General features: G+C 42.3%; 1 protein-coding gene and 1 pseudogene across 5 annotated transcripts in view; one reads left to right on the forward strand and one right to left on the reverse strand.

The window, feature by feature from the left end:
• Positions 1–25,458, reverse strand: part of DCAF8 (DDB1 and CUL4 associated factor 8) — a 42,111-nt gene that overhangs the window by 11,230 nt on the left and 5,423 nt on the right. For 4 of the 5 annotated variants that reach the window (XM_072814453.1, XM_072814452.1, XM_072814454.1 and 1 more), the window contains 5 exons: positions 16,345–16,419; positions 12,381–13,051; positions 11,327–11,467; positions 10,003–10,097; positions 5,068–5,178 (listed from right to left, as the gene is read on the reverse strand). In XM_072814453.1, coding sequence (XP_072670554.1) covers positions 5,068–5,178; positions 10,003–10,097; positions 11,327–11,467; positions 12,381–13,051; positions 16,345–16,393 — 1,067 coding nt within the window. In that variant the 5' untranslated portion in view covers positions 16,394–16,419. The remainder of the gene's footprint in view (positions 1–5,067; positions 5,179–10,002; positions 10,098–11,326; positions 11,468–12,380; positions 13,052–16,344; positions 16,420–25,458) is intronic. The other variant, XM_072814456.1, reaches the window with a different exon arrangement.
• On the forward strand, positions 1,643–2,360 carry LOC140626701 (small ribosomal subunit protein eS25-like; annotated as a pseudogene).

Genomic DNA, 25,458 nt, shown 5'->3' on the forward strand with positions numbered 1-25,458 from the left:
GCCATCATAAACTAACTAAGTCAGCAAATTAGTAAAACATATTTAAGTATTTGATATTTTGGTGTATGGACCATTCGGTGTTCCTCAGTAGCTGATGCTCTCTCCCCTTCCCCTTTATGAGGCAATCCTTACCTTCCTTCCGCCTTCTTCCGTAACTATTTAAGAAGAATCTACTATATTCTAGATATGACACTAGACTAGGGGTTGGCAAACTTCTTAAATGGCAAGATAGTAAATAATGTAAGTTGGCAGGCCATCTGGCCCCTGTCACAATACTGAACTCTGCCATTGTAGCATGAAAGCAGCCTTGGATAATGTGTAAATGAATGGCCCTGTCTGTGTTCCACTAAAACTTTATTTATAAAAAACAGGCAGTGTAGGGTCACCTGCCTACCTCAGTTGGTTAGGCATCTGACTTCAGCTCAGGTTATGATCTCAGGGTCCTGGGATAGAGCCCAGCAAGAGGCTTCTCGCTCAGGGGGAGTCTGCTTGTCTCTCTCCCCCAGCCCCTCCCCTGGTTCCAGCTTGCTGTCTGTCTCTCTCTCTCTCGAATAAATAAAATCTTAAAGACAAAACAGGCAGTGTAGTTTCTCAGCTCCTGTGCTAGACCGTGCTGATACAAAGATGAATACAAATTTTCCCCCTATTTTCTGAGCACAGAACAGGACCTTGACATTAAAAAAAAAAAAAAAAAATGTTTTAAAGTCAGAGACTATTTTTTCTAGCAGTTTTAGGTTTACAATAAAACTGCAGGGGTGGCAGAGATCTCCCACACACTCTCTGCCCACACACATGCACCACCTCCACCACTATCAACACCACTCACCAGAATGGTTTTTGTTAGCTTTTACCAAGGACAAACCTACGCGGACACATCGCAATCGGCCAAAGTCCACAGTTTACCTGAGCGTTGCTATTATGCTTTCTACAGGTTTGAACAATTGTATGACACACAGTTATCATTCTGCTATCCTACAGAACATTTCCGTTGCCCTAAAAATCCTCTGTGCCTGTTCCTCTTCCAACCCCAACCCTGACAACCACTAGTATTTCTATTGTGTCCCCAGTTTTTTTGCCCTTTCCTGAATGTCATCTGACTGAAATCATATAGTGTACAGCCTTTTCAGACTGGCTTTTTTAAACTTAGTAATCTACATTTCGTGTTCTATGTCTTTTCACATCCTGACAATGACAGCCCATTTCTTATTTAGCACTGAATCCTCTTCCATTATCTAGATGTACCAGTTTATCCATTCACCTACTCAGGGACACCTTAGCTGTTTCCAAGTTTTGGCAATAATGAATAAATAAAGCTGCTGTCCACATCTGTGTACAGGTGTCTGTGCGGATGCAGGTTTGCAGCTCCTCTGGGTAAATACCAAGGAGCATGACTGCTAGACCATATGGTAACAGCATGTTTAGTTTTGTGAGAAACTAGCAAGCTGTCCTCCAGTGCACTGCATCACTTTGCATTCGCACCAGCAGTCAACGGGAGTTCCCGGGACTCCACATACCTGCCGGCATTTGGTGGTGTGTTCTGGAGTGGTATCTTGTTGTTTAATATACATTTTTCTGATAACATAGGATGTGCAATATCTCTTTATATAGTTACTTGCCACGTATATACCTTTAGTGAGATGTCTCTTAAGGTCTCTGACCCATTTTTTAATTGGGCTGGTTTCTTACTGTTGAGTTTTAAGAGTCCTTCTTATAGTTGAGGTAACAAGTCTTTTATCAGCTATGTCTTCTCCAAGTATTTAGTCCTTACCTGGGGCTTGTCTCTAATTCTCTTTCACAGACCAGAAGGTTTTCATTTTAACAAAGTCTACCTTATCAACTATTTCACAAATCATGTCTTTGGTATTGTATCTGAAAAGGCATCACCACTCTTTGTCTGACATCTTAATCTTAGCAAGGCTGCAGAGCGGCCGCCACTCTCTGAGCTTCGCAACGCCACCCAAGGACAAGAAGAAAGATGCCAGAGAGGTGGCCAAAAAAGACCAAGACCAAGTGAACAAATCTGGGGGCAAAGCCAGAAAAGAAGTGGTCCAAAGGCAAAGTCTGGGACAACCTCAATAACTTGGTCTTGTCTGACAAAGTGACATATGATGAACTCTGTGAGGAAGTTCCCAACTCTCAGCTTCTATCTCTGAGAGACTAAAGATGTGAGGAGCAGCTCTCTTCAGGAGCTCCTTAGTGAAGTACTCTTATTGAACTAGTTTCAAAGCACAGAGCTCAAAGAACTTACACCAGAAAAACCAAGGGCGGAGATGCCCTGGCTGCTAGTGAATATGCATGAACAGATCCCACTAACTTTATTTGGAAAATAAAAATTTATTAAGTCAAAAATAAAATAAAAAGCCACTGCCATACCCAAAGTCATCTAGGTTTTCTCCTATGTGATCTTTTAGGAGTTTTATAGTTTGGGGTTTTACTTTTAGGTCTGTGATCCATCTGAGTTAGTTTTTGTGAAGGGTGTGAGGTCTGTCCAGATTCCTTTTCTTCACATGTGGATGCCCAGCTGTTTCCAGCGCCATTTGTTGGAGTGATTATCTCTGCTCCATTGTATTGCCTTTATTCCTTTGTCAAAGATAAACTGACCATATGTACATGGGTCTACTTAGGGCTCTCCATCCTGTTCCACTGATGAATTTGTTCTTTTGCCAATACTACACCGTCTCCGTTGTCGTAGCTTTATCCAAGTCTTGAAGTTGGGTAGTGTCAGTCCTTCAACTTTGTTCTTCCCATTCGATATTGCATTGGCTGTTATGGGTCTCTTGCCTCTCTTTATAAACTTTAGAATCAGTTTACCAATACCCATAAAATAGCCTGCTGAGATTTTTATTGGAATTGCACTGAATCAACAGATCAAGTTGGAAAGAAGTGACACCTCCACAATATTGAGTCTTCCTATGCCTTTCACACATTTTAAATCAAATAGTGACTTCAGTACTGCCTCGACACCCTTATGGAATCTCCACAGGCCTTCAGGCACCCATTAACTCATTACCCTTTAAGCCTCTCTCTTCCCTCCTCACCTTCACTTCCCCTCCCGCCCCCCAACCTGCCCATAATCTAGTGTTCTCTTGGTGTTGCTAATATCAGCCTAAGGACAGAGAAGCAAAGGGACTATTTATTGAGTGTTTATGAGCCAGGGCCTATATCAAATCCTTTACCAATAAATTTACACGTCAACCAACCACCACAGGACTCATTCATCTGATATGTTCTCCTTTTCCTCCCTCCTATCAATTTGTAAACCAAACGAAATGGGACTTAGGCACTTACACCTCCACCACTTCCACTTGCCTACTTTTTCCTTCCTTCCCCGCATCCCCCCCCTTTTTTTGGTTATAGGTCAAAAAGCATGTCTAAGCTTCCTTTAATGCTTCTTCACAATACCAAACCAAAATTCCCTAAGCCTTATTAAGGATGAGTAAGCAATTCCTCTGTATTCCTTTGAAGGAATTCTTTCAGGTTACAAATGAAAGCTAATGGTTCTTATAAAATATTCACTATAAATATTTTCAAATTTGTACTGGAAGGTGAGCTCTTTAGGTTTTTTCAAAGAAAGAATCAGAAAGGGGAAATCCCAAATAACTGGCTGAACTGAAGAGATGCCAGAGAAAGCAGGAATGACCCTAATGTCAGAGAAGAGCTGGGGTGCTACAAGGCCACCTGCCCACACAGGGTCAGTGTGCCTCAGAATCTATACATGCTTCTGCCAAATAAATAGTTTGTATCTGCTGAAAATCTGCAATGTACAAAGGGACAGAGGATGTTGAGCTGATAAGAGACAGAACATCTAAGTATTTCTCCTTGTGCTAAAATGTACAAACGGATTTCCAGCCTTACGGTTCTTCTAACCCTGGAATGTATCAGTTTTGGATTAAGACATTATCAACTGCAGTTCTCCATGGAGTCAACTACTCTAGTCTCCTCCAAACATTAAGGACCTAATGGTTGAATTATCTATAGATACAGACTTTTCAAGCAATCCAGAGCTCTAAACAGGAAATCCAAACTAGGAATTTCAGTAAATGCTCTATTTGGAGGAAGCAGCACCTGACAACTACAACTCTTTTTGATCAACAGCTTCTTACTTAAAAAACCTACTATGACATATCTAATATTGATGAATAAAGGAAAGAAATCTGGAAAGCAAGGGAAACAGGAAGTAGAGAGGCACAGAGTTGTCTCTCTCTTGTGGCAAGATTCTTGAACAAGGGAAGGTCATCTCTCATATATTTCTAAAAACTTACTCTATCTCATGATACTTAACAGTGAAATTAATTTCAAAATATAGTTATAAAAATGTGCTCTCATTTTAAAAGATAATGCTTTCCACCCACCATCAGGAAAGCAAAAAACTCATTTTTCTAGTGATCCTCTCCCTCCTCTTTTTCAAACTGATGATCCTTCAGTGAAGGGGGACAGATAACCACAGCAATACAGCTCAAACAGGCCAGCTGGGTAGGGAAGGGATACAGTTTAAGGCTAAGGGCCAGAAGGAAACTAAGTAGTACACATGGGGAATGAACCTATGAACTCTCATTTTCCTTGAGATCTGCCTCAACAGCCAGTGTTACAACAAGCATTCATAGTAACAAAGATATCACTACGCAGAAAGAAAACTGGCTCATGACAGTGGGAGTCAAAAACCCTGAGTTCTCACTCAGTACTCCCACTCGAATCATTTCTGTATCTCAAACCAGCACTCAGAATTTCTAGTACACATTAATTTATATATGAAAAATGGTGGAAAATATTGACTAATACAGCACTTACTAGTAAACCTGGATTTATGTCTTAGCTGCTATGTGGGAACCTTGGTCAATTCATCGAACTTCTTTAAAACTTGACAAACCCTCTAATATGTTAAGCCATCTGTCAGGGATTGTTACATCAGGGAACAGAATGCCTCAGAAGGAGCCTAAACTCTCTGGAAGATGGTAAAAAATCCAAGATTGTTGTTAATAGATTCCTAGGTCTTTCACACCATCCCACAAGGGATACCTGGTGGTACCTGATGCATCAGTCTCAAAGACACGAAAGAGCCAGACTCACCTTACAAACTGATCTCGTCCACCCACTGCAAACTGGTGGGTATTGGCAGGATTCACATAGATCGTATACAGCCCCACTTTCTTCTCCTTTTCTTTTGTCACCACCAGTTTCCTTTGAGAGTAGAAAAGTGTAAAAGTTATATTCTCTAAAAGACCCAGATGGCCACGGCAAGAGAGAGCAGAGAGAGTAATGCAGACACAGCTGGTAAGAAACCAGAATCTCACTGAGAAAGAAAGAAAAAAGTGGCTTTGTTTGTTCTGAACACTGGGACAAGAAAAAACAAAAATCATCTCCACATGTATTTAATAAATGTTACCTTGGGGAGGGAAAAACAAACATGTAGTGAAGTCATTTTCTGGTGTTCCTCAAGACGTGTAAATTAAAGGTATATAAAAGTACTGTTCCTCAGGTGCTGTCAGTTTAGCTGGAGTTCAACATGATGATAACCAATCATTAAACAGACGATACCACCCACATCTTCCCATCCTATATAAATACATCCTCCCAATCAGCTGGGAGCAGGGAGTAAGAGGAGGATGAATCATAAAAGCAGTGGCCAGAAAAGATCTTAAGGTTAGAATCTACCTCCCAGATTCCACAAGAAGTGTCACTTACAACCCAGCTCTAAAAATGCATACCGAAAAATGACAAGCCACAGCTTTCTAACACAGGGACAGTCCAAAGGAAAGCAGTATTCTTCCTTTATCTGAAGCAAGTTAGGAGAGGAGATTCTTATGAAGACACCTATTTCTAAAGCTGGGAAATAATCTCTAAATTACTCTTCTGGTTGTACTACAAAAAAAGGGTGATCCTTAGGAGGGCACTGGGGTCCTGAGGAAAACTCTACACAATTTTAGAGTTTGAGCCAGAATATTCTGGCTGAATAGCCATAATCTGACCCAGTTTAAGGGTGGCACTATGAATGCTCTTCCCAAATCTAAGTGTCCAGCCAGTCAAATATATCACAGAGATTAGTAAATTTACAAGAAAGGAAAGACAGAGAAGGGCTGGGTTCTAGCTTTCATTTTTAATTCTAAGGTTTTGCTCATTCTGTTGTTATGGAAACTGAAAGAAATATAACCATGACAACGAGTGTCTTTGTAAAGAAATTATTTTAGCATCCTCTCTGCATGGTCAAAGTCCCTCCAGCCTAGAAGTGCTCTAAGCCAAGTGGAGAGATTTTACTTGATTCTAAAATCTCTGTAGTTTTTCACTGAAAAACTGCATGGAGTGCATGGAGATTATTAAAAATGAATGTTTTTAGGGAAAACAAACACATACACAAACCTCAAGAACACAAGATAAAAAATATACCCAAAGTGAGTTTAAGGAACAAAACTAGCAATGGAGAAGAGGCATCTCTAATCGGGTTTTAGACAGCAGTATCTGCTTTTCACAGGATTATTTCATTTTCTCAGCAATTTGGACTTTCAGAAGAAGAGAGTCAGATAAATACAAAGGTGACCATGTGGAGACAAAAGAAACTAATGGGAGATTATGTAACAGGGCTCCACTGTCCTGTAATCCTGACAACGAGCTCAATCTTTCTACTGCTTCAATTTATTCATCTGTAATGAAGAATTCTCTCACCTAGTGGGTAAAGGCAGAGTACCTTGGGCTCTATGGGGAACTGGCAGAGGTGCTGTAAAAATGATCAATCATGGCAGTAGGAGAAAAAAAATTTTTTTTCACATCAGAAGGAGGGAGCACATGACAGCATCAGAAACAAATTTATCAAATTTTGCTTTAAAATTTGCAATTTTTTTAGTAAACAGGTATGTTCCAACGAAAAGGAAAAATAATTACAGATCAGACCAAAGAATTCCTTTGAAGAATATTTCAAACTGGCCTCTACTGGTTAATGGAATATCCCACCCACAGCTCCAAATCCAACTCTTCCTAAGATGTCAGCCAACCTGACCAGCTTCCAGAAACTTAGCTATCATAAATACACAAAAGTTCCCCTTAAAAAAAAAAAAAAAAAAAAAAAAAAAAAAAAAAAACAATTCCACATACAAATGCCTCTTGATGTAGGTGGATGTTCACACACCAACTCAACACATTAGGAGAGCTTGGATCTTCCAGCATGACCTTCACATTCAGTTTCCCACTTCGGTCAGGCTTTCTGTATTTCTTCAACCCATAAAGCAAAAACTTTCTGAAAATTCAGTCTCTTATTCCCCAAATCTAGAATCTGGGCTTCCTAGGAAAGTTTCCTCTTTGAATTTCTATCCATCTATCAGTGCTTGCATGCAGAACCACTGCTTACGTCATTTCATTCCAAATTCAATAATCTGCCAAAGTCATCTGTTCTGCCCATTATGTGGTCTCCCCCCGCCCGCCCACTCCTTGTGGCCTAATGGTGGTTTTCCTATGACCTGACACACAGGATAAGCTCCCAGTCTGCCTCACACCTCTACCAAAGCGGATCAAACAAACTCAGCTCATTTGTTACATCTTTGTCCTTCCCCTACCTCTGCAACTTTAGAATGAAATAATGAGGGAGAACTGGGTTGCTCAGCAGGGAAGCATCTGCCTTTGGCTCAGGGCCTGATCCTGGGTCAGGGTATCAAGTCCCCCAGCCAGCTCCCTGCGAGAAGCCTGCTTCTCCTTCTGCCTATGTCTCTGCCTCTCTTTCTGCATCTCTCATGAATAAAATCTTTAAAGAATAAAATAAGAAAACAACAAACATGTAGACTGAGAAATCCAATGATCTCCTCACAACTAAAGAACTGTGGGCTAGTACCAGAAGGCAGATGGATTCCTTGTCAATTAGTCCTGTTCGCTTTCCAGTAAAAGCCATAATTTCCCAAACTTCGTTCTCTTGAAGGTTTATATAAGTAACCTGAACATCCTTTCCACAAGCCTAAAACATTTTTTAAATTCTTCCACTTTCTAGGGTGACTGGGTGACTCAGCTGGTTAAGCATCTGATTCTTGCTTTCGGCTTAGTTCATGATCTCAGGGTTGTTAAGATCAAGCCCCATGTTGGGCTCCAACTTCAGCACAGAGCCTGCTTAAGATGCTCCCTCCCTCTGTCCCTCCCATCTCTTTCTAAATTAATTAACCAATTAATTAATTGTTCCACTTTCTAAACAACCTTTTCTATAATTATCTCTCTAAAAATAAAAGTCTGGGCGCCTGGCTGACTCTGTTGGTAGAGCATGCAACTCTTAATATCAGGATTCTGAGTTCTAGCTCCATGGTGGGGTGTAGAGCTTACTTAAAAAAATAAAGAAGGGGGGGATCCCTGGGTGGCACAGCGGTTTAGCGCCTGCCTTTGGCCCAGGGCGCAATCCTGGAGACCCGGGATCGAGTCCCACGTCGGGCTCCCGGTGCATGGAGCCTGCTTCTCCCTCTGCCTATGTCTCTGCCTCTCTCTCTCTCTCTCTCTCTCTCTCTGTGTGTGTGTGTGTGTGTGACTATCATAAATAAATAAAAAAATAATAATAATAATAATAAAATAAAGAAGGGGTGCCTGGGTGACTCAGTTAAGCATCTGCCTTCGGCTCAGGTCATGATCTCAGAGTCCCAGGATTGAGCCCCACATTGGGCTCCCTGCTCAGTGGGGAGTCTGCTTCTCCTTCTCCCTCTGGCAGCCACTCCCCCTGCTTGCGCTCTCTCAAATAAATAAAATCTTTAAAAAAAAAAAAAAAGAAAAAATCTAGTATCAACCAAGTTTGAGATTATATTCCCTAAATTAGTTTATATTCTACTTGTATTCTATGTAAATCAATGACATCCCTTACTTAATATTGGTATTGACATACAAGATTTCTTATAATTTTAAGATTAACAAGACCATAAATTATCTAGATAATTCATCAACAAGGCAGCAATAAAATAAACTGTATTACACCAATGCTGTAATGTAATGGTTAAGAAGACCTTTATGGTCTGATGCATAAAGATTTCCAAAACACAATTCAACGAAGAAAGCAAACTGCAGAAACTTACATTATGTATGTTTATACATACATATATTTATCCCATTTATAGGGAAAAGTGTATATATGAATATATGTTAAGATACATAAAAATATACAAATAGGACTGGAAAGGTATTCCAAAATTTTTAGCAGCAGCTACCAATAGCTAGAAAAGTCAGGGAGGGGAGGTGTGCCTGAAAGAGCATTTACATTTTGTCCATATACTTTATTATTTGAATTTTAAAAATAAGATATATTTATTATAAGAACAATTAAAATTTTAAAAACTAATTAGTAGCCATAATATAATCAGTTCCAAACATGGTGCCAGACACTATGCTGGACCATCAATCACATTTATCAATGACCCCCTCAGAGCCTAGGGAGAGAAGGAGAGATGGGTTATGCCCAAAGTAAAGCTGGAGAAACAGAGGTTCGGAATGGTTAGATAGCAGTGCCTGAGTTGCAATCTGACCTAGGTCCGTCCAGAGCCAAACAAGAGCTCTGTTCTTTCTATGACATCACACAGCTGATGAGGGATGTCATTTAACCATGAGCCTCAAATTTATGTAGAAATGAGCTGTGATACAACAGAACTCTATTACAGCTACTAATATTTTAGTGTACGATTTATCACTTATTTTCATATTTCTATATATAATTGAACTGAAAACTACACAGGACCTAAGCTGCTCTGTAGATGCTTCCTATGGGTGAGCTGAGTGGCACCCAAGCGGACAGAGAGGAGATCAACAAGTAGTTATTAAAGCCCACATATAAGAGAACCGTATCTTGTTTTAGACATGAAGGTGGACTGAATAGTACGGTACTGCTGAGAAGCAGGCAAACAACAAAGGGAGGAAGTGCCCTGAACTTCAATCTGTTTCTTAGCACAGGCACAGAGGGACTCTTTGGATTGACCAGAGAGGTGGGTATTACCTAGGACACGTGGGGTATTTTCAAGGCCAAGAGGTCCAGTTCTGTAAAAACATTATCGCTATACTTACGAAGCTGGCCGGTCTTGTCTGAGGTCAATGGTGAAGACAACTGCATCTTCACCTGCGGACAGAAACGTACAGGGAGAGTCCGGTTCCAGGGCCAACTGAGGGAGAAAAAGAAAGGTTTCTACAGATCAGAGTCAGAAGCCATCTAGTTCATTCTGTTATCTTTAGGAAGGATTGCATTTTTAGTATCTCAACTAAGAGACATGTCTAGCTTTTCTGTTGTAAAACCCCAGGAAAGGAACTAAGAAACCCATTCACTCTTGTTCTATGTGAATTAGTTATAGCTTGTTTTATTCTATACAAGTCAAAAGGACAAGAGTTTTCTTATTTCAACTAAGTCCCCAAGGGATCTGAATAGTGATACCAAAGAAAAACTTCAACCATTAAAAAGGGTTATTCTTTTTTTTTTTTTTTAATTTTTTTATTTATTTATGATAGTCACACAAAGAGAGAGGCAGAGACATAGGCAGAGGGAGAAGCAGGCTCCATGCACCGGGAGCCCGACGTGGGATTCGATCCCGGGTCTCCAGGATCGCGCCCTGGGCCAAAGGCAGGCACTAAACCGCTGCACCACCCAGGGATCCCAAAGAGGGTTATTCTCAAATAAAATCAATTCCACTCTCAGGGAGAGAAATGATGCCCAAGTTTTTTACTCCCTACATCTTAGTTGTAAAATTAGTTAACTAATGGGTTGAAGGTAGTAGGCTTAAAAATCAAAGAAATAGGTAACTTTCTTATTTTCTGAGCCATCTGGACTAGAAAAGGATATTCCAGGTCCACCTATATATTAGCTTAGAGTTTCTAAGAGAGGGCCACCCGCCTCTACAGCATGACCACTCTGAGACAAGGCAGCCCTCAGCTCCTCACCCATGCCCCTATGACTGTCTGTCCTATATTCCCAGTCCTAAATAGGGCTTCCAGAAATAGTGCTGTCTGTGCCCTGAGACCTAGGAGAAAAGTTGGAGCTCTCACATGTGAGGAGCCAACCACCAGGACCTTGGAGCTATTAAGGTGTTCTAGATACAAGCAAAGTAAATTTAAGAGGAAGGCAAAGGAGACCTCAAGGACTTCCAAACCGACCATTGGTCAGCTTAGGGGTTAGGCATAATTAATTGAATACTGTACACGCAAGATCTAGAGAGCTTTCAAATACTTCCAAGAAGTTTAGGGTGGTTGTTACTTCTCCTTTCTTATCTACAAATTTTAGGACTGGAAGAAGTGAAGCAGGTGATCATGACAGGACACACATAGGCAGAGATCTAGGAAGGTCCTGGCTGAGATGCCTGAGCAGCTGGACTGCACAACTGTGGGAGCAAAGCTTACTTACCTTGTGGGACGCTCCCTTGTGTTGGGCCACACGCTTCGTATTCTTGCAACACTGTGTAGCAGATAGCTCTGCTACCCGCACCTGCCCATCACGGGCACACATGGCCAGGGTGGAATCACCACTGTTAGGAAGGAACTTGGCCTGGGATGTTCATGAAAAAAAGGGATATACGAAAGAAATTGAGGAGGTGAATTTGAGAGGGAAAGACTGTAATAACAACCCCAATCTATCCCCTTGGTTGCACAACAGCTGGAAACTTAGCTCTCCTAGTCTTACTGTTGGCTCAAGTCCAATTTCTTCTAAGAGTTAAAGAAGAGGGAAGAAAACCTTCTGATAGAAGAGTATCTCAGTTGACACTGCAAGGACCTGGTATAGGATAAAGCGCTCAGGTGAACTAGGACTATGCCTACTAGGGGAAAATGTAAGGAAAAAAGGAGGAAAATCTATCTTAATTCAGAAAGCAAACAAATTTGCTACAATGACAAAGGAAAACAGAGAGGATACTGGGGAAGAGATTATGCCTAGGAATCAGTGCTAGTACCAAGATGATGGAGAGGGCTGATGAAGAAACAGAACAATAATGCTAATACTCATCAGATGTTCAGAAAGCACCAGGCATGGTTTTACACTGCTTAACCTCTATCATTATTAACCCTCATGGTCTTCTGTGTTACTAGCTCTACACTACAGATAAGTAAACCAAAGACAGACATTAAATAACTTGCCCAAGATCATGAAGCTAATAGGTGCAGGACCAGGAATTAAACCCAGTCTGGTTCAAGAGCCTCTGTTCTTACTCTGCATGCCTTCTACTAGGGCACACTTAGTACCTTCCTGATGACTTCCAAACACCTCTATGCTTAGGAAAAATAAAAGGTTGTCATTGGTCGCTTAGTGCATTTAACCCCTCTAAGTCATCGTGGGAGCACGCGAGGACTGAATCCTGCTGCCTTAATTCCTACCACATCTCACTATCAGCTCCCACTCTAGGCACCTCAGGCTTTTCTAACTCCTGCCTGACTTTCTCTACTGCTGTTCTGCTCCCCTGCCTCACCTGGAAGACATTGCTTTTGTGGCCGCTCTCAAAGTCCAGTACTGGCTGCCGCCGCACCCAGTCCCAAACCACCACTTTCAGGTCATCGCTGCCACTGGCCAGCCAGGTGCCGCGCTGGTTAAAGTGCAGGGTGTTGACACAACCAGTATGGCCCTCAAGCCCATGCTGTAGGCGGAAACGCTGCACAAAGACTCTTGCTCCACAAGCCTCGTATACAAAACGGGCACTGGAACCCAGCTCCCGCTCCCGCAGGGCAGGAAGGGCTTGCCAGCGAGGTCGGGGCAGGGCGGATGTCTCTGAAGACACCCAGTCCTCCAGGGCCCGCTCATCATCTGACGAGTCCTGGTCACGGTTGGCCCGCTTCCGCTGGACACGGCGCCGAGGATGCTCTTCCTCCTCCTCCTCTTCTTCTTCTTCTTCCTCTGAGCGGTCATGGACTTGGTTTTCATCATTGATGGAGTAATGGCCAGTGTCCTCCATGCTGTCAGAGTCCTTGTCTTCACCTGAGCTCTCTGTATCTGTACCCCGACTTCCTGTGCTGGTGCGATTGGGGCCACCATCATCCCCAGTCAAGCTCAAGCTCAGGTCCGAGGCTTCCACTTCAATGCCTGAGGATGTCTCCCTCCCCTCCTCAGCGCCAGACATCTCCTCTGGACTGCTAGACAGGCTTCCTGCAGGTTAGTGAGGAATGAGTGGGTGAGGGGGGGAAAATAAGGAAATGGGATAGTGATCAGAAGCATAGCCCCTCCTTAGTCCCAGAAATCATCACATCAAAAGACCCAGAAACCAACTCTGGTTAAGGTGTTTTTTTCAAATGCTTATAAAAACTAACTTCTGGGCAGGAATCTGAGAAAGGACAAAAAACTGAAAAGATTAAGACCAAAGCCACATGCAAACAAAGGTATTTCACTATAAGTGAAGAACTGTAGGACAGCCTAAGAGTCTATCTTGCAAAGCATGGGCAGCTGTGTGGAAGTACATCCTATACAACCACCTGAAGCTCAGTTCTGCTGGACACACATCCAGCAGCCACAGCAAAGAATTAAACTGAATATAAGACAAAAAGAAGGGATCCCTGGGTGGCGCAGCGGTTTGGCGCCTGCCTTTGGCCCAGAGCGCGATCCTGGAGACCCGGGATCGAATCCCACGTCGGGCTCCCGGTGCATGGAGCCTGCTTCTCCCTCCTCCTGTGTCTCTGCCTCTCTCTCTCTCTCTCTCTCTCTGTGACTATCATAAAATAAAATTAAAAAAAAGACAAAAAGAATAGCCATCCCCAGGAAGAGCTGGTATAGTCATCTTCTTAGAGGATACAAGATAGCGGATTAAAATCACTCTGACAATGGGTGTGGAGTTGAAAGATTTCCTACTTAAAGAAAGCACCACTACCTCCTACTTTCTAAATCCTAATTTCTTGAGGTCCTAAAATCCAATAGCAATCCAGGAAGAAGTAGAAGGGACACGTGGGGATTCTGACCATTAGAATGGGTTAACTTTTTACGAATAGATGTATTCTGATTTCTATTAATTTAATAATGTTAATAGGACTTTTAGTTACAGTCTTTTTTTTTTTGGAACTTTTTTTTATCCAGGTAGAGTTTTATTAGGATGCATATGCAAGGGCAGCCCGGGTGGCTCAGTGGTTTAGCGCCGCCTTCAGCCCAGGGTGTGATCCTGGAGACCGGGGATCGAATCTCACGTCAGGCTCCCTGCATGGAGCCTGCTTCTTGCTCTGCCTGTGTCTGCCTCTCTCTGTCTCTCATGAATAAATAAAATCTTAAAAAAAAAAAAAAAAAGGAAGCATATGCAAAATTGACGAAAAGCAGGGCTTCGTGAGTGGTATCTGAGAAAGAAAGTTCACCATATTCTAAGTCTGCCATGTTGGTGGTTGTAACAGAACGGAGTCACTTTGAGCACTCTCATCCCTGACAATTAGACACTGCATTCGCCTACCTAGCAACAGGCAAATCATATTTCAATGAGCACTCTGAGGCAGCCCTGGTGGCTCAGCAGTTTAGCACCTGCCTTCAGCCCAGGGTGTGTTCCTGGAGACTCAGGATAGAGTCCCACATTGGGCTCCCTGCATGGAGCCTGCTTCTCCCTCTGCCTCTCTATGTCTCTCATGAATAAATTTTTAAAAATCTAAAAAAAAGAAAGAAAAAAAAATCTAAAAAAAAAAAAAAAAAAGAGCACTCTGGCCAATATGACCATAACTTCCACACTGAAGCCAAGGTATGAAGGAAGGAAGGCAGGAATGAGGACTTTAAGTACCGTTCACAGTCTCCTTTCCTGATGACAGACTTTACCTTGCCAGAAGTAAAGGCTGTTAGCAACAGCAGACCAGCTATGTGAAACTCTGGTAGGAGCTATCCAACCCCACAAGGATGCTGAAAGGATTCCAAGTAGCGCCTGACAACTTAGTCACCTGGAGTAGAGCAGTAATTTCCAAAGATCTTTGCAGCAATGGAACCTCCGCACGACAAACTCTCAGGCAAAACCCGACACAGAAAACTGATGAACAATACAAACGCATTGGTTGAAGTGGTGACTGAAGGTTGGGAGACTCATAAACAGCTCTTTTCAGAAAGCACCACAACTAAGATCCCAGCATGAAAACAAACGGGTGTAGGAACTGGAAGAAAAAGGGGGAAAGTGCAGCAATTCGCCCCTAGGAACCACACTTGCTGAGACTGCTGTGAATACTGAGAAAGATTAGTAGTTGTGGTTTCTCAAATACAATTGGCTTTGAAACTGGGAGTGGTGAGAAAGGATAAAACACCACACATTTCACTTCTGCAGATGAGGAAAACTGAAACACCAAAGCTCCCAGCATTTCTTGTTAAAGTTATGATTAGCCAATCAAGACGACTTGGAGGCCCTACCGCATTAATGTAAGGGCCAGCAAATTACAAGCTCAGCAACAGGACCCTAACAGTCAATGACCAAGATCCAGAGGTTGGCAATTTTTTTCTGTAGAGGGCCTTCACAGGCCATATGGATCTGTCACAAGTACTCAGCTCCACTGTTAGAGCACAAAAGCATCCATAAGCACCATGTGAATAAGGCATGACTGTGCTCCAATAAACTTTACAAAAACAGTGGGTGGCTGGATCTGGCCTGCAGGCCACAGTCTGCTAATGCCTGATCTGGCTAATGGCCAAATTCCAAATCAATTATATACCTCAAACCTGAGTTTCTCAAATGAACCCAGTGAAGAATCTCAATCACTTTCTTTTACAGAGATGAACGAACAGCACTGCTAAGAGAACACAGGGGCAATAAACCAGGTTGTTGAAAAATCTCACTTTCCCTTACTCAATGTCGTTGCTCTACAATCACATCAACTAGAATTGAGCCTATAATCCTGACCTGCAATGTGCTGAGGAATGCTGAACTCTATGCTGTCCAATTATATCCATTTGAAGGACATGTCTCTAGTTTAGAAGCTGGCCCAGGGTTGAAGCACTGATCAAATAAACCATTACCAAAACCTTCAAACGGGCCCTGGACCCAGTGAGTTCACACCCAGCCAGACCCCACAAAGAATGCAGGCCAGCCCTCACTCCAGTCAGTGTGAGCTGTAACTTCATCTCTTGTCTGCTGTCTCTACCAAACTAGGACCTGCTGTAGAAAGAGACCTCTTATCACAACTGGGGAACCTCACCTTCCCACAACTCCCTTATTTCCACCACCAACTGATCTTTCTTTCCTAGGTTTCATCCACTCTTACCACTTTTCAGAATTCCAAACTACCTGAACTCCTCCTAATGGCACAGCTCTATTACTGATCTTCTGGAAACAATGAGAAGTTGAACGAACAAAAGTACCGGATAGTCCAAGGTGTCTCCTGCATAGTGTCCTACACATAAAACACAGGAAGGGTCCACTCTTAGGAAAGATTTCCTCCGCTAAAATCCAGGTCTCCACTTTCTTTGGGGAAGGAAGAGAACCTCAGGTAGCTCCTTACCATTGGCTAAGTCTGTTTTGCCATCTGCGCTGCTCCCTTTGCTGGACATCTTGAATGATGTTTATTGTGGCCAGCCTGCATTTAGGAGAGGAAGAAAATGAAATAATTACGAAATAATCTAGAAGAGAAGATAAAAGAGCCAGGACATTTAACCATGCACACAGCCTTTGTCATTTTCATAAGAATGATTTTTCTGAGGGGCGCCTGGCTGGCTCAGTTAGTGGAGCACGTGATTCTTGCTCTCAGGGCTATAAGTTCGAGCCCCACATTGAGTGTAGAGATTGCTTTAAAAAATTAAAAAGAAAAAGAAGATTTTTTTGAGTGTGTGCTCAACAGGGCTCATTAGCTCCTGACAATCATACCAGGGCCCCATCCCCCATGTCTAAATTTCATAACAGAACATATCTTTGAGAGGTCAACTGCCATCTCTCTTTTTTTTTTTTAAAGATTTTATTCATCCATTCATGAGAGACACGGGGGGAGGGGGGGTGGAGGGCAGAGACACAGGCAGAGGGAGAAGCAGGCTCCATGCAGGGAGCCCAATTCGGGACTCGATCCTGGGACTCCAGGATTGCGTCCTGGGCCAAAGGCAGGCGCTAAACTGCTGAGCCACCAGGGGGTCCCTCAACTGCCATCTCTTTACTGAGTAGCTGGCAGTGATTTCTGAGATGAGAAAGAAGGAACTGAGATACCACCTGTGCCAGCACCTACCCAGTGACAGGTACTGCACACAGAGGACCATAACCTAGAAAGCTACCTTCAGCCTTGCCCTCTAGGCAAGAATCTTCTGTTGCAAATTTAGTCAGATGGATCACCCATAAATTCTATGAAAGACTTGTCTTCGTAACATGAACAAGGGGGCCAGACTCTGAATATCACATTACACACAAATCAACAGAGACAGAAGAGACCAAGCTGTTGGGGTGAGAGCCTGGGCTTTAGGTTCACTCAGATGCCAAGCTTCAAGCTCACAGGCACAGATATTAATGAAGAATTATAAGCAACAGAGCCAAATTAGAATTCAGGAGCACCCTCTCCCCAAGAAAGAACCTAAAAGATTTCTTTTTTTCCTTTTACAACTAAGTCAGCTGGGGAAGAAGCTTGTAAAGGCCACATTTCCATTAAACTATCTCAGTCCACTTTAAAAACGGCAAATGTTCTTCTACCCAATTCCACCAACTTTCACCAGATCTGTTTAGAAAAGTCCTATCTGGCAATCTGGGTACCTAGCTTTTCTCCTTTCATACCACTGTTAACACATTCATTATTTTTACAGGGCCTCACTCCCACCTCGAGCAAATTCCAAAGAGCAAAGAATAATATTATTCAGACCAGAATTTTGTTAAGCCCTTTCAGTGCCTAGACAAAAGGCACTGGTCAAAGACAAAGTATGATTATGACTCCAGTCCTCGTACCCAGGCACACTGGCTTCTAATCTTTCAACAGCCCTTTCATTCACATAACAATTATCCCAGAAGCAGCCTCATCCTTATCCTGACCCCCTACTCTCCTCTACAGAAATCCAAGTTGCTTCAAAAACTGTCCCCTGCCAGGAGACAGCTGCCCAAAGCTTGCTTGGCAGGCCAGGGCGGGGGAGTGGAAATAATGCACGGGCAGGCTGAGGCCGAGTCCAAGGAAGGACCTGGAAGGGTGCTGGGAGACAACGCCAACAAAGCACAGATTTGTGAAGCCACGTCAAAAACAACAGCGAAGAACGGTTTGCAGAGTAGGCTGTTTTCCTCCTCCTACTCCAAGGAGGTATTTTTGTACAGCATTCCTCACACAGCACTGGCCTTTTCCCATTGGTAGTCCCTGTATTTATTCTTGAGAATCTCAGCAATATCTTCTTCCCCATCTAGGGTTTAAGTTAATTATATTAACTGCAAAAAGTCCTTTGAGGCGGGAAAAACAAGTGTGCTACCTTGTTAAGATTAAAAACTTGGGGGATGCCTGGGTGGCTCAGCAGTTAAGCGTCTGCCTTTGGCTCGAGCATGATCCTGGAGACACGGGATCAAGTCCCACATGAGGCTCCCTGCATGGAGCCTGCTTCTCCCTCTGCCTGTGTCTCTGCCTCTCTCTCTGTGTCTTTCATAAATAAATAAATAAATAAATAAATAAATAAATAAATAAATAAATAAGTAAGTAAGTAAGTAAGTAAGTAAAATCTTAAAAAAAAAAAAAAAAAAAGATTAAAAACTCGGGTCATTAAGCACACGTTCTGGTCAACTGAGAAGAGATTCGATGTTCTCACCTCCAGAAGCAAAACTCACAACCATACCAGCCATATTTTTCACCCCACCATTATCATCTTCTAAAGAAGAAAGTGGCTCCAGAAACCCTCTCTCAAAATCAAATTGCATCAATTCCTACAGAAGCCCAGACTGCCCGAGCTGTAGACGCATACGGGCACTAGGAAATACACTTGCTTTCCCAGCCTCCATGACCAGGAGGAGCCAAAGCTCCTAGCCCTGAGGCGGGAAAAGCAGAGCCATACGGTTCAACCCATATTGAGAGGTTGAAAGATCTGCCTTTTGGGGAAAATGGCTTAAGGTACTTGCAAAAAGAGATCTTTTGGGGAGAAGTTGACAGAAATGTATTACTAAATTCAGAAGCAGGGACAAGCCTGCAAATGCCTATGCCAACTGTGTTTAACCACGGAGTTGGTAGGCAGATAGCTTCTAAAGGTCACAATTTAGGGGCCACAGAGTTTAGCAAAATTAGTTCTAGATTGAAAATTAGTCCAAGGTTGTAGTATCTCAGCCAGTAGCATCCTTTCTGACCATGGATGAGCTACTTAATCTTCTCAGACTTCATTTTTTTTGGGGGGTAAAATAGTATTAATAATTCCAAAGAGGATACAGATAAGTAGAATTTTATGTTAAAGATTGTGCAGAAGGATACTCTGGAGCAGTGGTCTCAAAACTGACTATAAACCCCATCAGTGAAAATTTTTACCATAAATCCTCAACACTTGTATACGTACATATACACAACTAATCAAACCACATCAAATACTAAGTTTAATTTTTCTAGGAAAAAAAATAGAAATCCCAACTTGCTTTTTCTATACATCACTGGCCCATCTCCAATACCCCTTGGTACACCCTCCCCCATGCCAAGGGCCACTTTTCTAAAAAGGCAAGAAATGATGACAATACAGTAAAAAAAAAAAAAAAAATACAGTCACTTTGGAAATGACCTGTTATTTTTAATCATACACATTTCTATCAGAATGAAGAAACTTAAAACCATCTCAACTCTGGGACAGGAATTAAAGTATCCAAACTAAAGCAGGCTAGGATGCTTTGACGGTACCCTAGGTCTCAAAGGGTAGGAGCCACTCTAGAATCTCTTTCATTACCAAAGAATATAACCTTATTTTGCGATCAGAAGTTAGGGACCATACCTGACCTAAACATAAATTAATTACCTTCTTCAAAAAAAAAAAAAAAAAAAAAAATTACCTTCTTCATTCTTTAATGCACTATATTCCCAACAAATCCACTGCTTTTACCTTGACCAATTTCCATGTAAAATCCAGTCCAGAGCAAACCAATGTGAGCTTGGAAGAGCTGATGAGCTGACTGTCCCAGGTAGCTGGGGGAGTTTAATTAGATTAGCTCAACTGCCTACACTCTAAAAATAACCATAACCCTTGCCAAACTGAAGGTTAAAGAGTAAACTATTGGGGGATGGGGGAAAAAAAGATCCAGGTGTCATTTTAATTTCTACCCAAGAAATTCCAGTGACCTAGATTTCTCTTGTGCTAATAAAAAGACTTTAAATTCTTAACCAAATATATGACAAATTATTAACTAAAAACGAAGCAAAAGGACAATTAATACAGAGTATAAAAATATTTTGTGGAAGAGGTACCAAATATCTCTTGTTTAAAACCCCTGAGGCTGCTTTCTTTTTTTTCCTAATATTGATGAAAGATTTGTGCAAGAGACTACGTGCACCAGAACAGGACATCCAAATGCAAAAAAAAACCCACACACAAAAACACAAAAAACTTAAAAAAATGTAAAAGCACAAACAATATAACTTCCAGAAGAAAACAAAGAAGATAATGTTGGGACAGAAGTTAGGCAAATATTTAAGACAGGACTCAAAAAATAAACAAACTATGAAAGAAAAAAATTAAATAACTGGACATATCAAAATAAAAATTTATGCTTTGAGAGATGCCGCTAAGAAAAGGAAAAGACAAGCTATGGACTGGAAGAAAATACCTGCAATAGATTTCATAGAGGGCAGCAGACAAAAATCTACTTCTCACAGCTAAGTAACAATCAGCTGAAAAGATGCTCAACATTATCAGTCTTTAGGGAAATACAAATTAAAACTACACTACAGGGACGCCTGGGTGGCTCAGTGGTTGAGCGTCTGCCTTTGGCTCAGGGCGTGATGGTCCCGGGATCGAGTCCCACATCAGGCTTCGACGAAGAGCCTGCTACTCCCTCTGCCTGTGTCTCTGCCTCTCTCTCTCTCTCTCTGTGTCTCTCATGAATAAATAAAATCTTTAAAATAATAATAAAATATAATAAAACTATACTACAGCTCTCTATACCTATTAGAATGGCTAAAATTTATTAAAATAATAACATAAGCTTCCTTGATTGAGTGCTAACAAGGAGAGGAACAACTGAAGTCCCACACACTGCTGGGAGAAATGCAAAACGGCAGAGTCACTTTGGAAAGCAGTTCAGCAATTTTTTTATAAAGCCAAACACAAACTTACCATATAGCCCAGGAACCCCACTCGGGTATGTACTCCATCCAGACACCTACAGGTGAATGTTTTTTTAGTGGCTTTATTTAGATCCACCAAAAACTGAGAACAACCAAATGTCCTCCAGCCAGGTCATGGATAACACACAAGTTGTGGTCCATCCGCACACTGGCATACTACTGAGCAATAAAAAGGAATGACTTACTGATACAGCACTGTGGATAGGTGGCAAATATGTCACACTAAGTCAAAGTAGCAAGACTCAAGTAGCTACATAATAGGATTCCATTCATGGGACATGCTAAAAAAAATATAAACTATAAAGACAGCAAAACAGTGGTTGCTGGGGGTGAAGGAAGAACAGGCACAAGAAAACTTCTGGAAGTGATGGAAATGTTCTATGCCTGGACCAGCGTAGTGTCATGGGACTACATGTTTGTCAGAATCCACCAAACGGGTCACTGAGAAAAGGCATAAATTTTACTGAAACTGAAATTCATACTACATACATGTTTACATGTAAATGATACCTCAAGAAATGTGGCCGATAAAAGGGAGTAAGAGAAGGGAGGTAAGGGGAAGAAAGTCAGGGAAAGTGCTAAGTGACAAAGACCAACAATTAAAGTGAAAAATACTAAATTCTCAGGGCGCCTGGGTGGCCCAGTCAGTTAAGCATCCGACTCTTGGATCTCTGCTCAGATCTTGATCTCAGGGTCATGAGTTCAAGCCCTGTACTGGGCTCCATGCCTAGCATAGAGCCTACTGGAAAAAAAAAAAAAATAGAGGACAAAATTTAAAACACTCAATTCTCAACACTGTGATTATTAATAGAAATTAGCTAAAATGGTCAATATGCCACAGTAAGTGAGAGCAAAACATCAGTCCTTATCTGAAAAAGCCGGTATGGGAGGGGTTTTGCTGTGACCGAAGGCACCTATGATTTATCAGCAACGCCATGAAACACAAGATGAATCCTAAACTTATAAAAAGATTCCAACCTCACTGTCTTGGAGACAGCTAAAAGTATCGGTAGCTTCAAGCAGTTTAAAAGAGTTTCAGTGGTTGTACTGTTGATTTGTACACTTAACACTTATTTTTTTATTTTATCTTTTTAAAGATTTTATTTGTTCATTCATGAGAAACACAGAGAGAGAGGCAGAGACACAGGCAGAGACCCAGGCCGAGGGAGAAGCAGGCTCCCCATAGGAAGCCCAATGTGGGACTCGATCCCAGAACCAGGATCACGCCCTAAGCCAAGGGTAGACAGTCAACTGCTGAACCACCCAGGCGTCCCTACTTAACGCTTTTTAATTTTTATTTTTTAAGGATCCCTGGGTGGCTCAGCAGTTGAGCGCCTGCCTTTGGGCCCAGGGTGTGATCCCAGTTTGGGGATCGAGTCCCACGTCGGGCTCCCTGCATGGAGCCTGCTTCTCCCTCTGCCTGTGTCTCTGCCTCTCTCTGTCTCTCATGAATGAATTAATAAATAAAATCTTTTTAAAAAATTTTTTTTATTTTTTAAATTTCTCTCAAATTCAATTTCATTTTAATTCCTTTGGAGTCTAGGGTCTAAGAAAATGGGTGTGGTAATTCTTGTTCATCTCAGGCCCAATGGGAGCATCAACACCTACAACATTACCATCCCCGATCCCTTTGCTAAGACCCAAGCTCTCCCCACCCTGAGAGTCCCTGTGACTTATATAAGCCCAACAGTCTGGTTTGGCGCGCCTCCCTCTGCAATTCAAGTGCCCAACTACCCTACACCAACACCCATATTTAAGTAGACAAAGTTTTAGAATCTCCTCTGAAACTGAGAAACGGTGGTAGAAAATACTTCAATTATTATTAGAACAGATATCCAAGAGCCACACAGTCTCTGGCTCCTTTAGGGAGGACACATGTCCCAACACACCCATAACAGGACAGCTGTTCAGGGCCAATCTTCATCCACAGGACAAATCTGCCTCTCTGCCCTGGGCTCTGTGGTCCATCTGGAATAGACCAGTCCTACTTTTCCCACCCCAAGTGTGGTTTTCAAGCTGAAATGGCTCATTTTCAATTCATTCTCCTCACCTTATTTCACTACTTCACAATAAACGGTTCTTCTAGCCAACTTTCCTGACTCCCGCCGCCAACCACGCTCCCAACAGTATGGTGTTTATTTATTTATTTTTTTTTTTCAGTATGGTGTTTATTAATCAGAGAGCCTTAGGCACTGAAATTCAAAGAATAACCCCAAGGAAACTGAAACTCATACTACATACAACATGTTTACAGGGCGGGTAGGCCTTTAGTTCTGTGCCACTCTCCACTGAGTACTTAGAGGAGGTGAACAGACTGCACTGTCTCCTCTGGTAAACTGGACAGAGGAGCAGAAAGAAACTATAAACGCTTCTGGATCAGGAAAATTAATCTCTATTCATGTTGTGCAGAAGATCTGCCAGCACTCTAGCTGCCCTTGTTAACCCAAATTCTAGGCCTCTGGCACCACCCAGTGGCCCATCCATACACAGACAAGCTAGTAATGCAACAACCTCCAAGGCAACACAGGAGCTACAGATACAGGCAGGGCAGTCCTGATCCATTCTGTAGCCAATCGTCAATTAGGAAAAATGAGTATACAACTATGATATAAATGACATAATAAGCATCAGTGTCATAAAAAAGAAAAAAGATAATCTCAGCTTTGAAGGGAAGACAGGATTTCAGTGGATTAAGCTGAGAACATCAGGCCAAGAATGAGCAAATACATGGAAGATGAAAAACCTGGTATGTTTGGGGCAGGTGGTAGGGTGCAGCTGATTGGTTAAGATGTGCGTGTGTGCTGAGTAATCAGGAGGGTTATTTTGTCAAGGATAAGAAGACAGACTGAAACAGAAAGGGAAGGAGAAACAAGTTCAAAAGCTCCCCTAGTCGTGGAGGTAAAAAGCACCAAGCTGCTGGCAGAAGAAATGAAAAGCAGGGATGTGAGGATGCTGCCGAGGCGGAACCGATAGTACCTGCTTCAACAGCACTTCTTCAGAAGCCCCAAAATCAAAAAGACAAGCTTGACTCTGGGTGCCCAGGGGAAATCAGTGTCATAAATGAGAAGCTGGCATGTGTGGGAGAAGAGATGAATTTGACTTTATGTTTAAAATCCAAGTTGACACATCAGGAAGGTAGTGGAAAACAAATGCAGGTCTGCAATTTGAGAAATTAGGGTCAGAGATGCAGACTTGGGAATTACTGTACAGAGAAGCTTCAAAATCAACCACCTTATAAGTTATACCTCACTGGGAAAAAAAAAAATCAAAAATTTAAGTACCCAAGAAAGGTGAGAGAGTCCAAGGGAGGAATCTTGGGGAATACCTACCTGTAGGAAAAGAAATAAGAGGGAGACCAAAAAAATGCACAGAAGAACAAAAGGAATAATGAGCATCAAACATCTTGGAAGCCAAGGGACAAAAAGGTTTCAAGAACTGGGGACCGTCCACATTTCAAATGCTTCAGAGAAGTACAGAAAGATGCAGATCGAGGAGAGGCTCTGAGAGTCAGGCAGTGTTCTGTGGGGTTTCCTCCGCTGTGAAGGGAGAACGCTGTTCTCTCTCTCTTCAAGGACCAGGAAAGGATCCAGCTATCTCTTGCAGTCTGGTTATGTCCATTAAAGTTATTTCCTCAAAAAACTCATTAACTTACCAATTTATCACAACCTGAGACCCATGTTTAAACAATTCAGAAATGTTTTTATTCATACTGTCACGTGGATAGACCTTTTATACTTTACATATGCTTTTTTTTTTTTTTTAAAGATTTTATTTATTCATGAGAGACACAGAGAGAGAGAGGCAGAGACACAGGCAGAGGGAGAAGCAGGCTCCATGCAGGGAGCCCAACGCGGGACTCGATCCCGGGTCTCCAGGATCAGGCACTGAGCCGAAGGCAGGCGCTAAACTGCTGGGCCACCGGGGCTGCCCTACATATGCTTTTATAAGAAATACTAAACTCTTCCTTTCAGCGCTTTTGCTTCATCGGTTGGCCACGAAGAGCCCAGGTTTCTGAAGACAGCACACCGTCTAATAACAGACTTAAGTCTGTTTCTCTTTTCATAAAATGGGACAAGTCCATTACCCCGCAGGAGCTGGTTTAGAGAATTAGAGACAAGGATTTTGCAAAGAGCCTGTCTGTACATGGTAAAGATGTTTATTATTTTTCTAGCTTCTCACTTCTGCCCCCCCCCCCCCCCCCCCGCCACGGCATTTCCTAGAGAAGCCTGGGCTGCTTCACCACTCAGCAACAATCCTCCAAACACTGTGCACAACCGAGGACACGGTTCCAAGGCTCTGAGATCTGCTTACCTGCTCTCACTGGCCTCTTGAAGAATCAAGGGGCTCTGTCAGTATCTC

The sequence above is a fragment of the Canis lupus genome, chromosome 38 (genome assembly GCF_048164855.1).
Source record: "Canis lupus baileyi chromosome 38, mCanLup2.hap1, whole genome shotgun sequence".
Taxonomy (NCBI): Eukaryota; Metazoa; Chordata; class Mammalia; order Carnivora; family Canidae; genus Canis; species Canis lupus.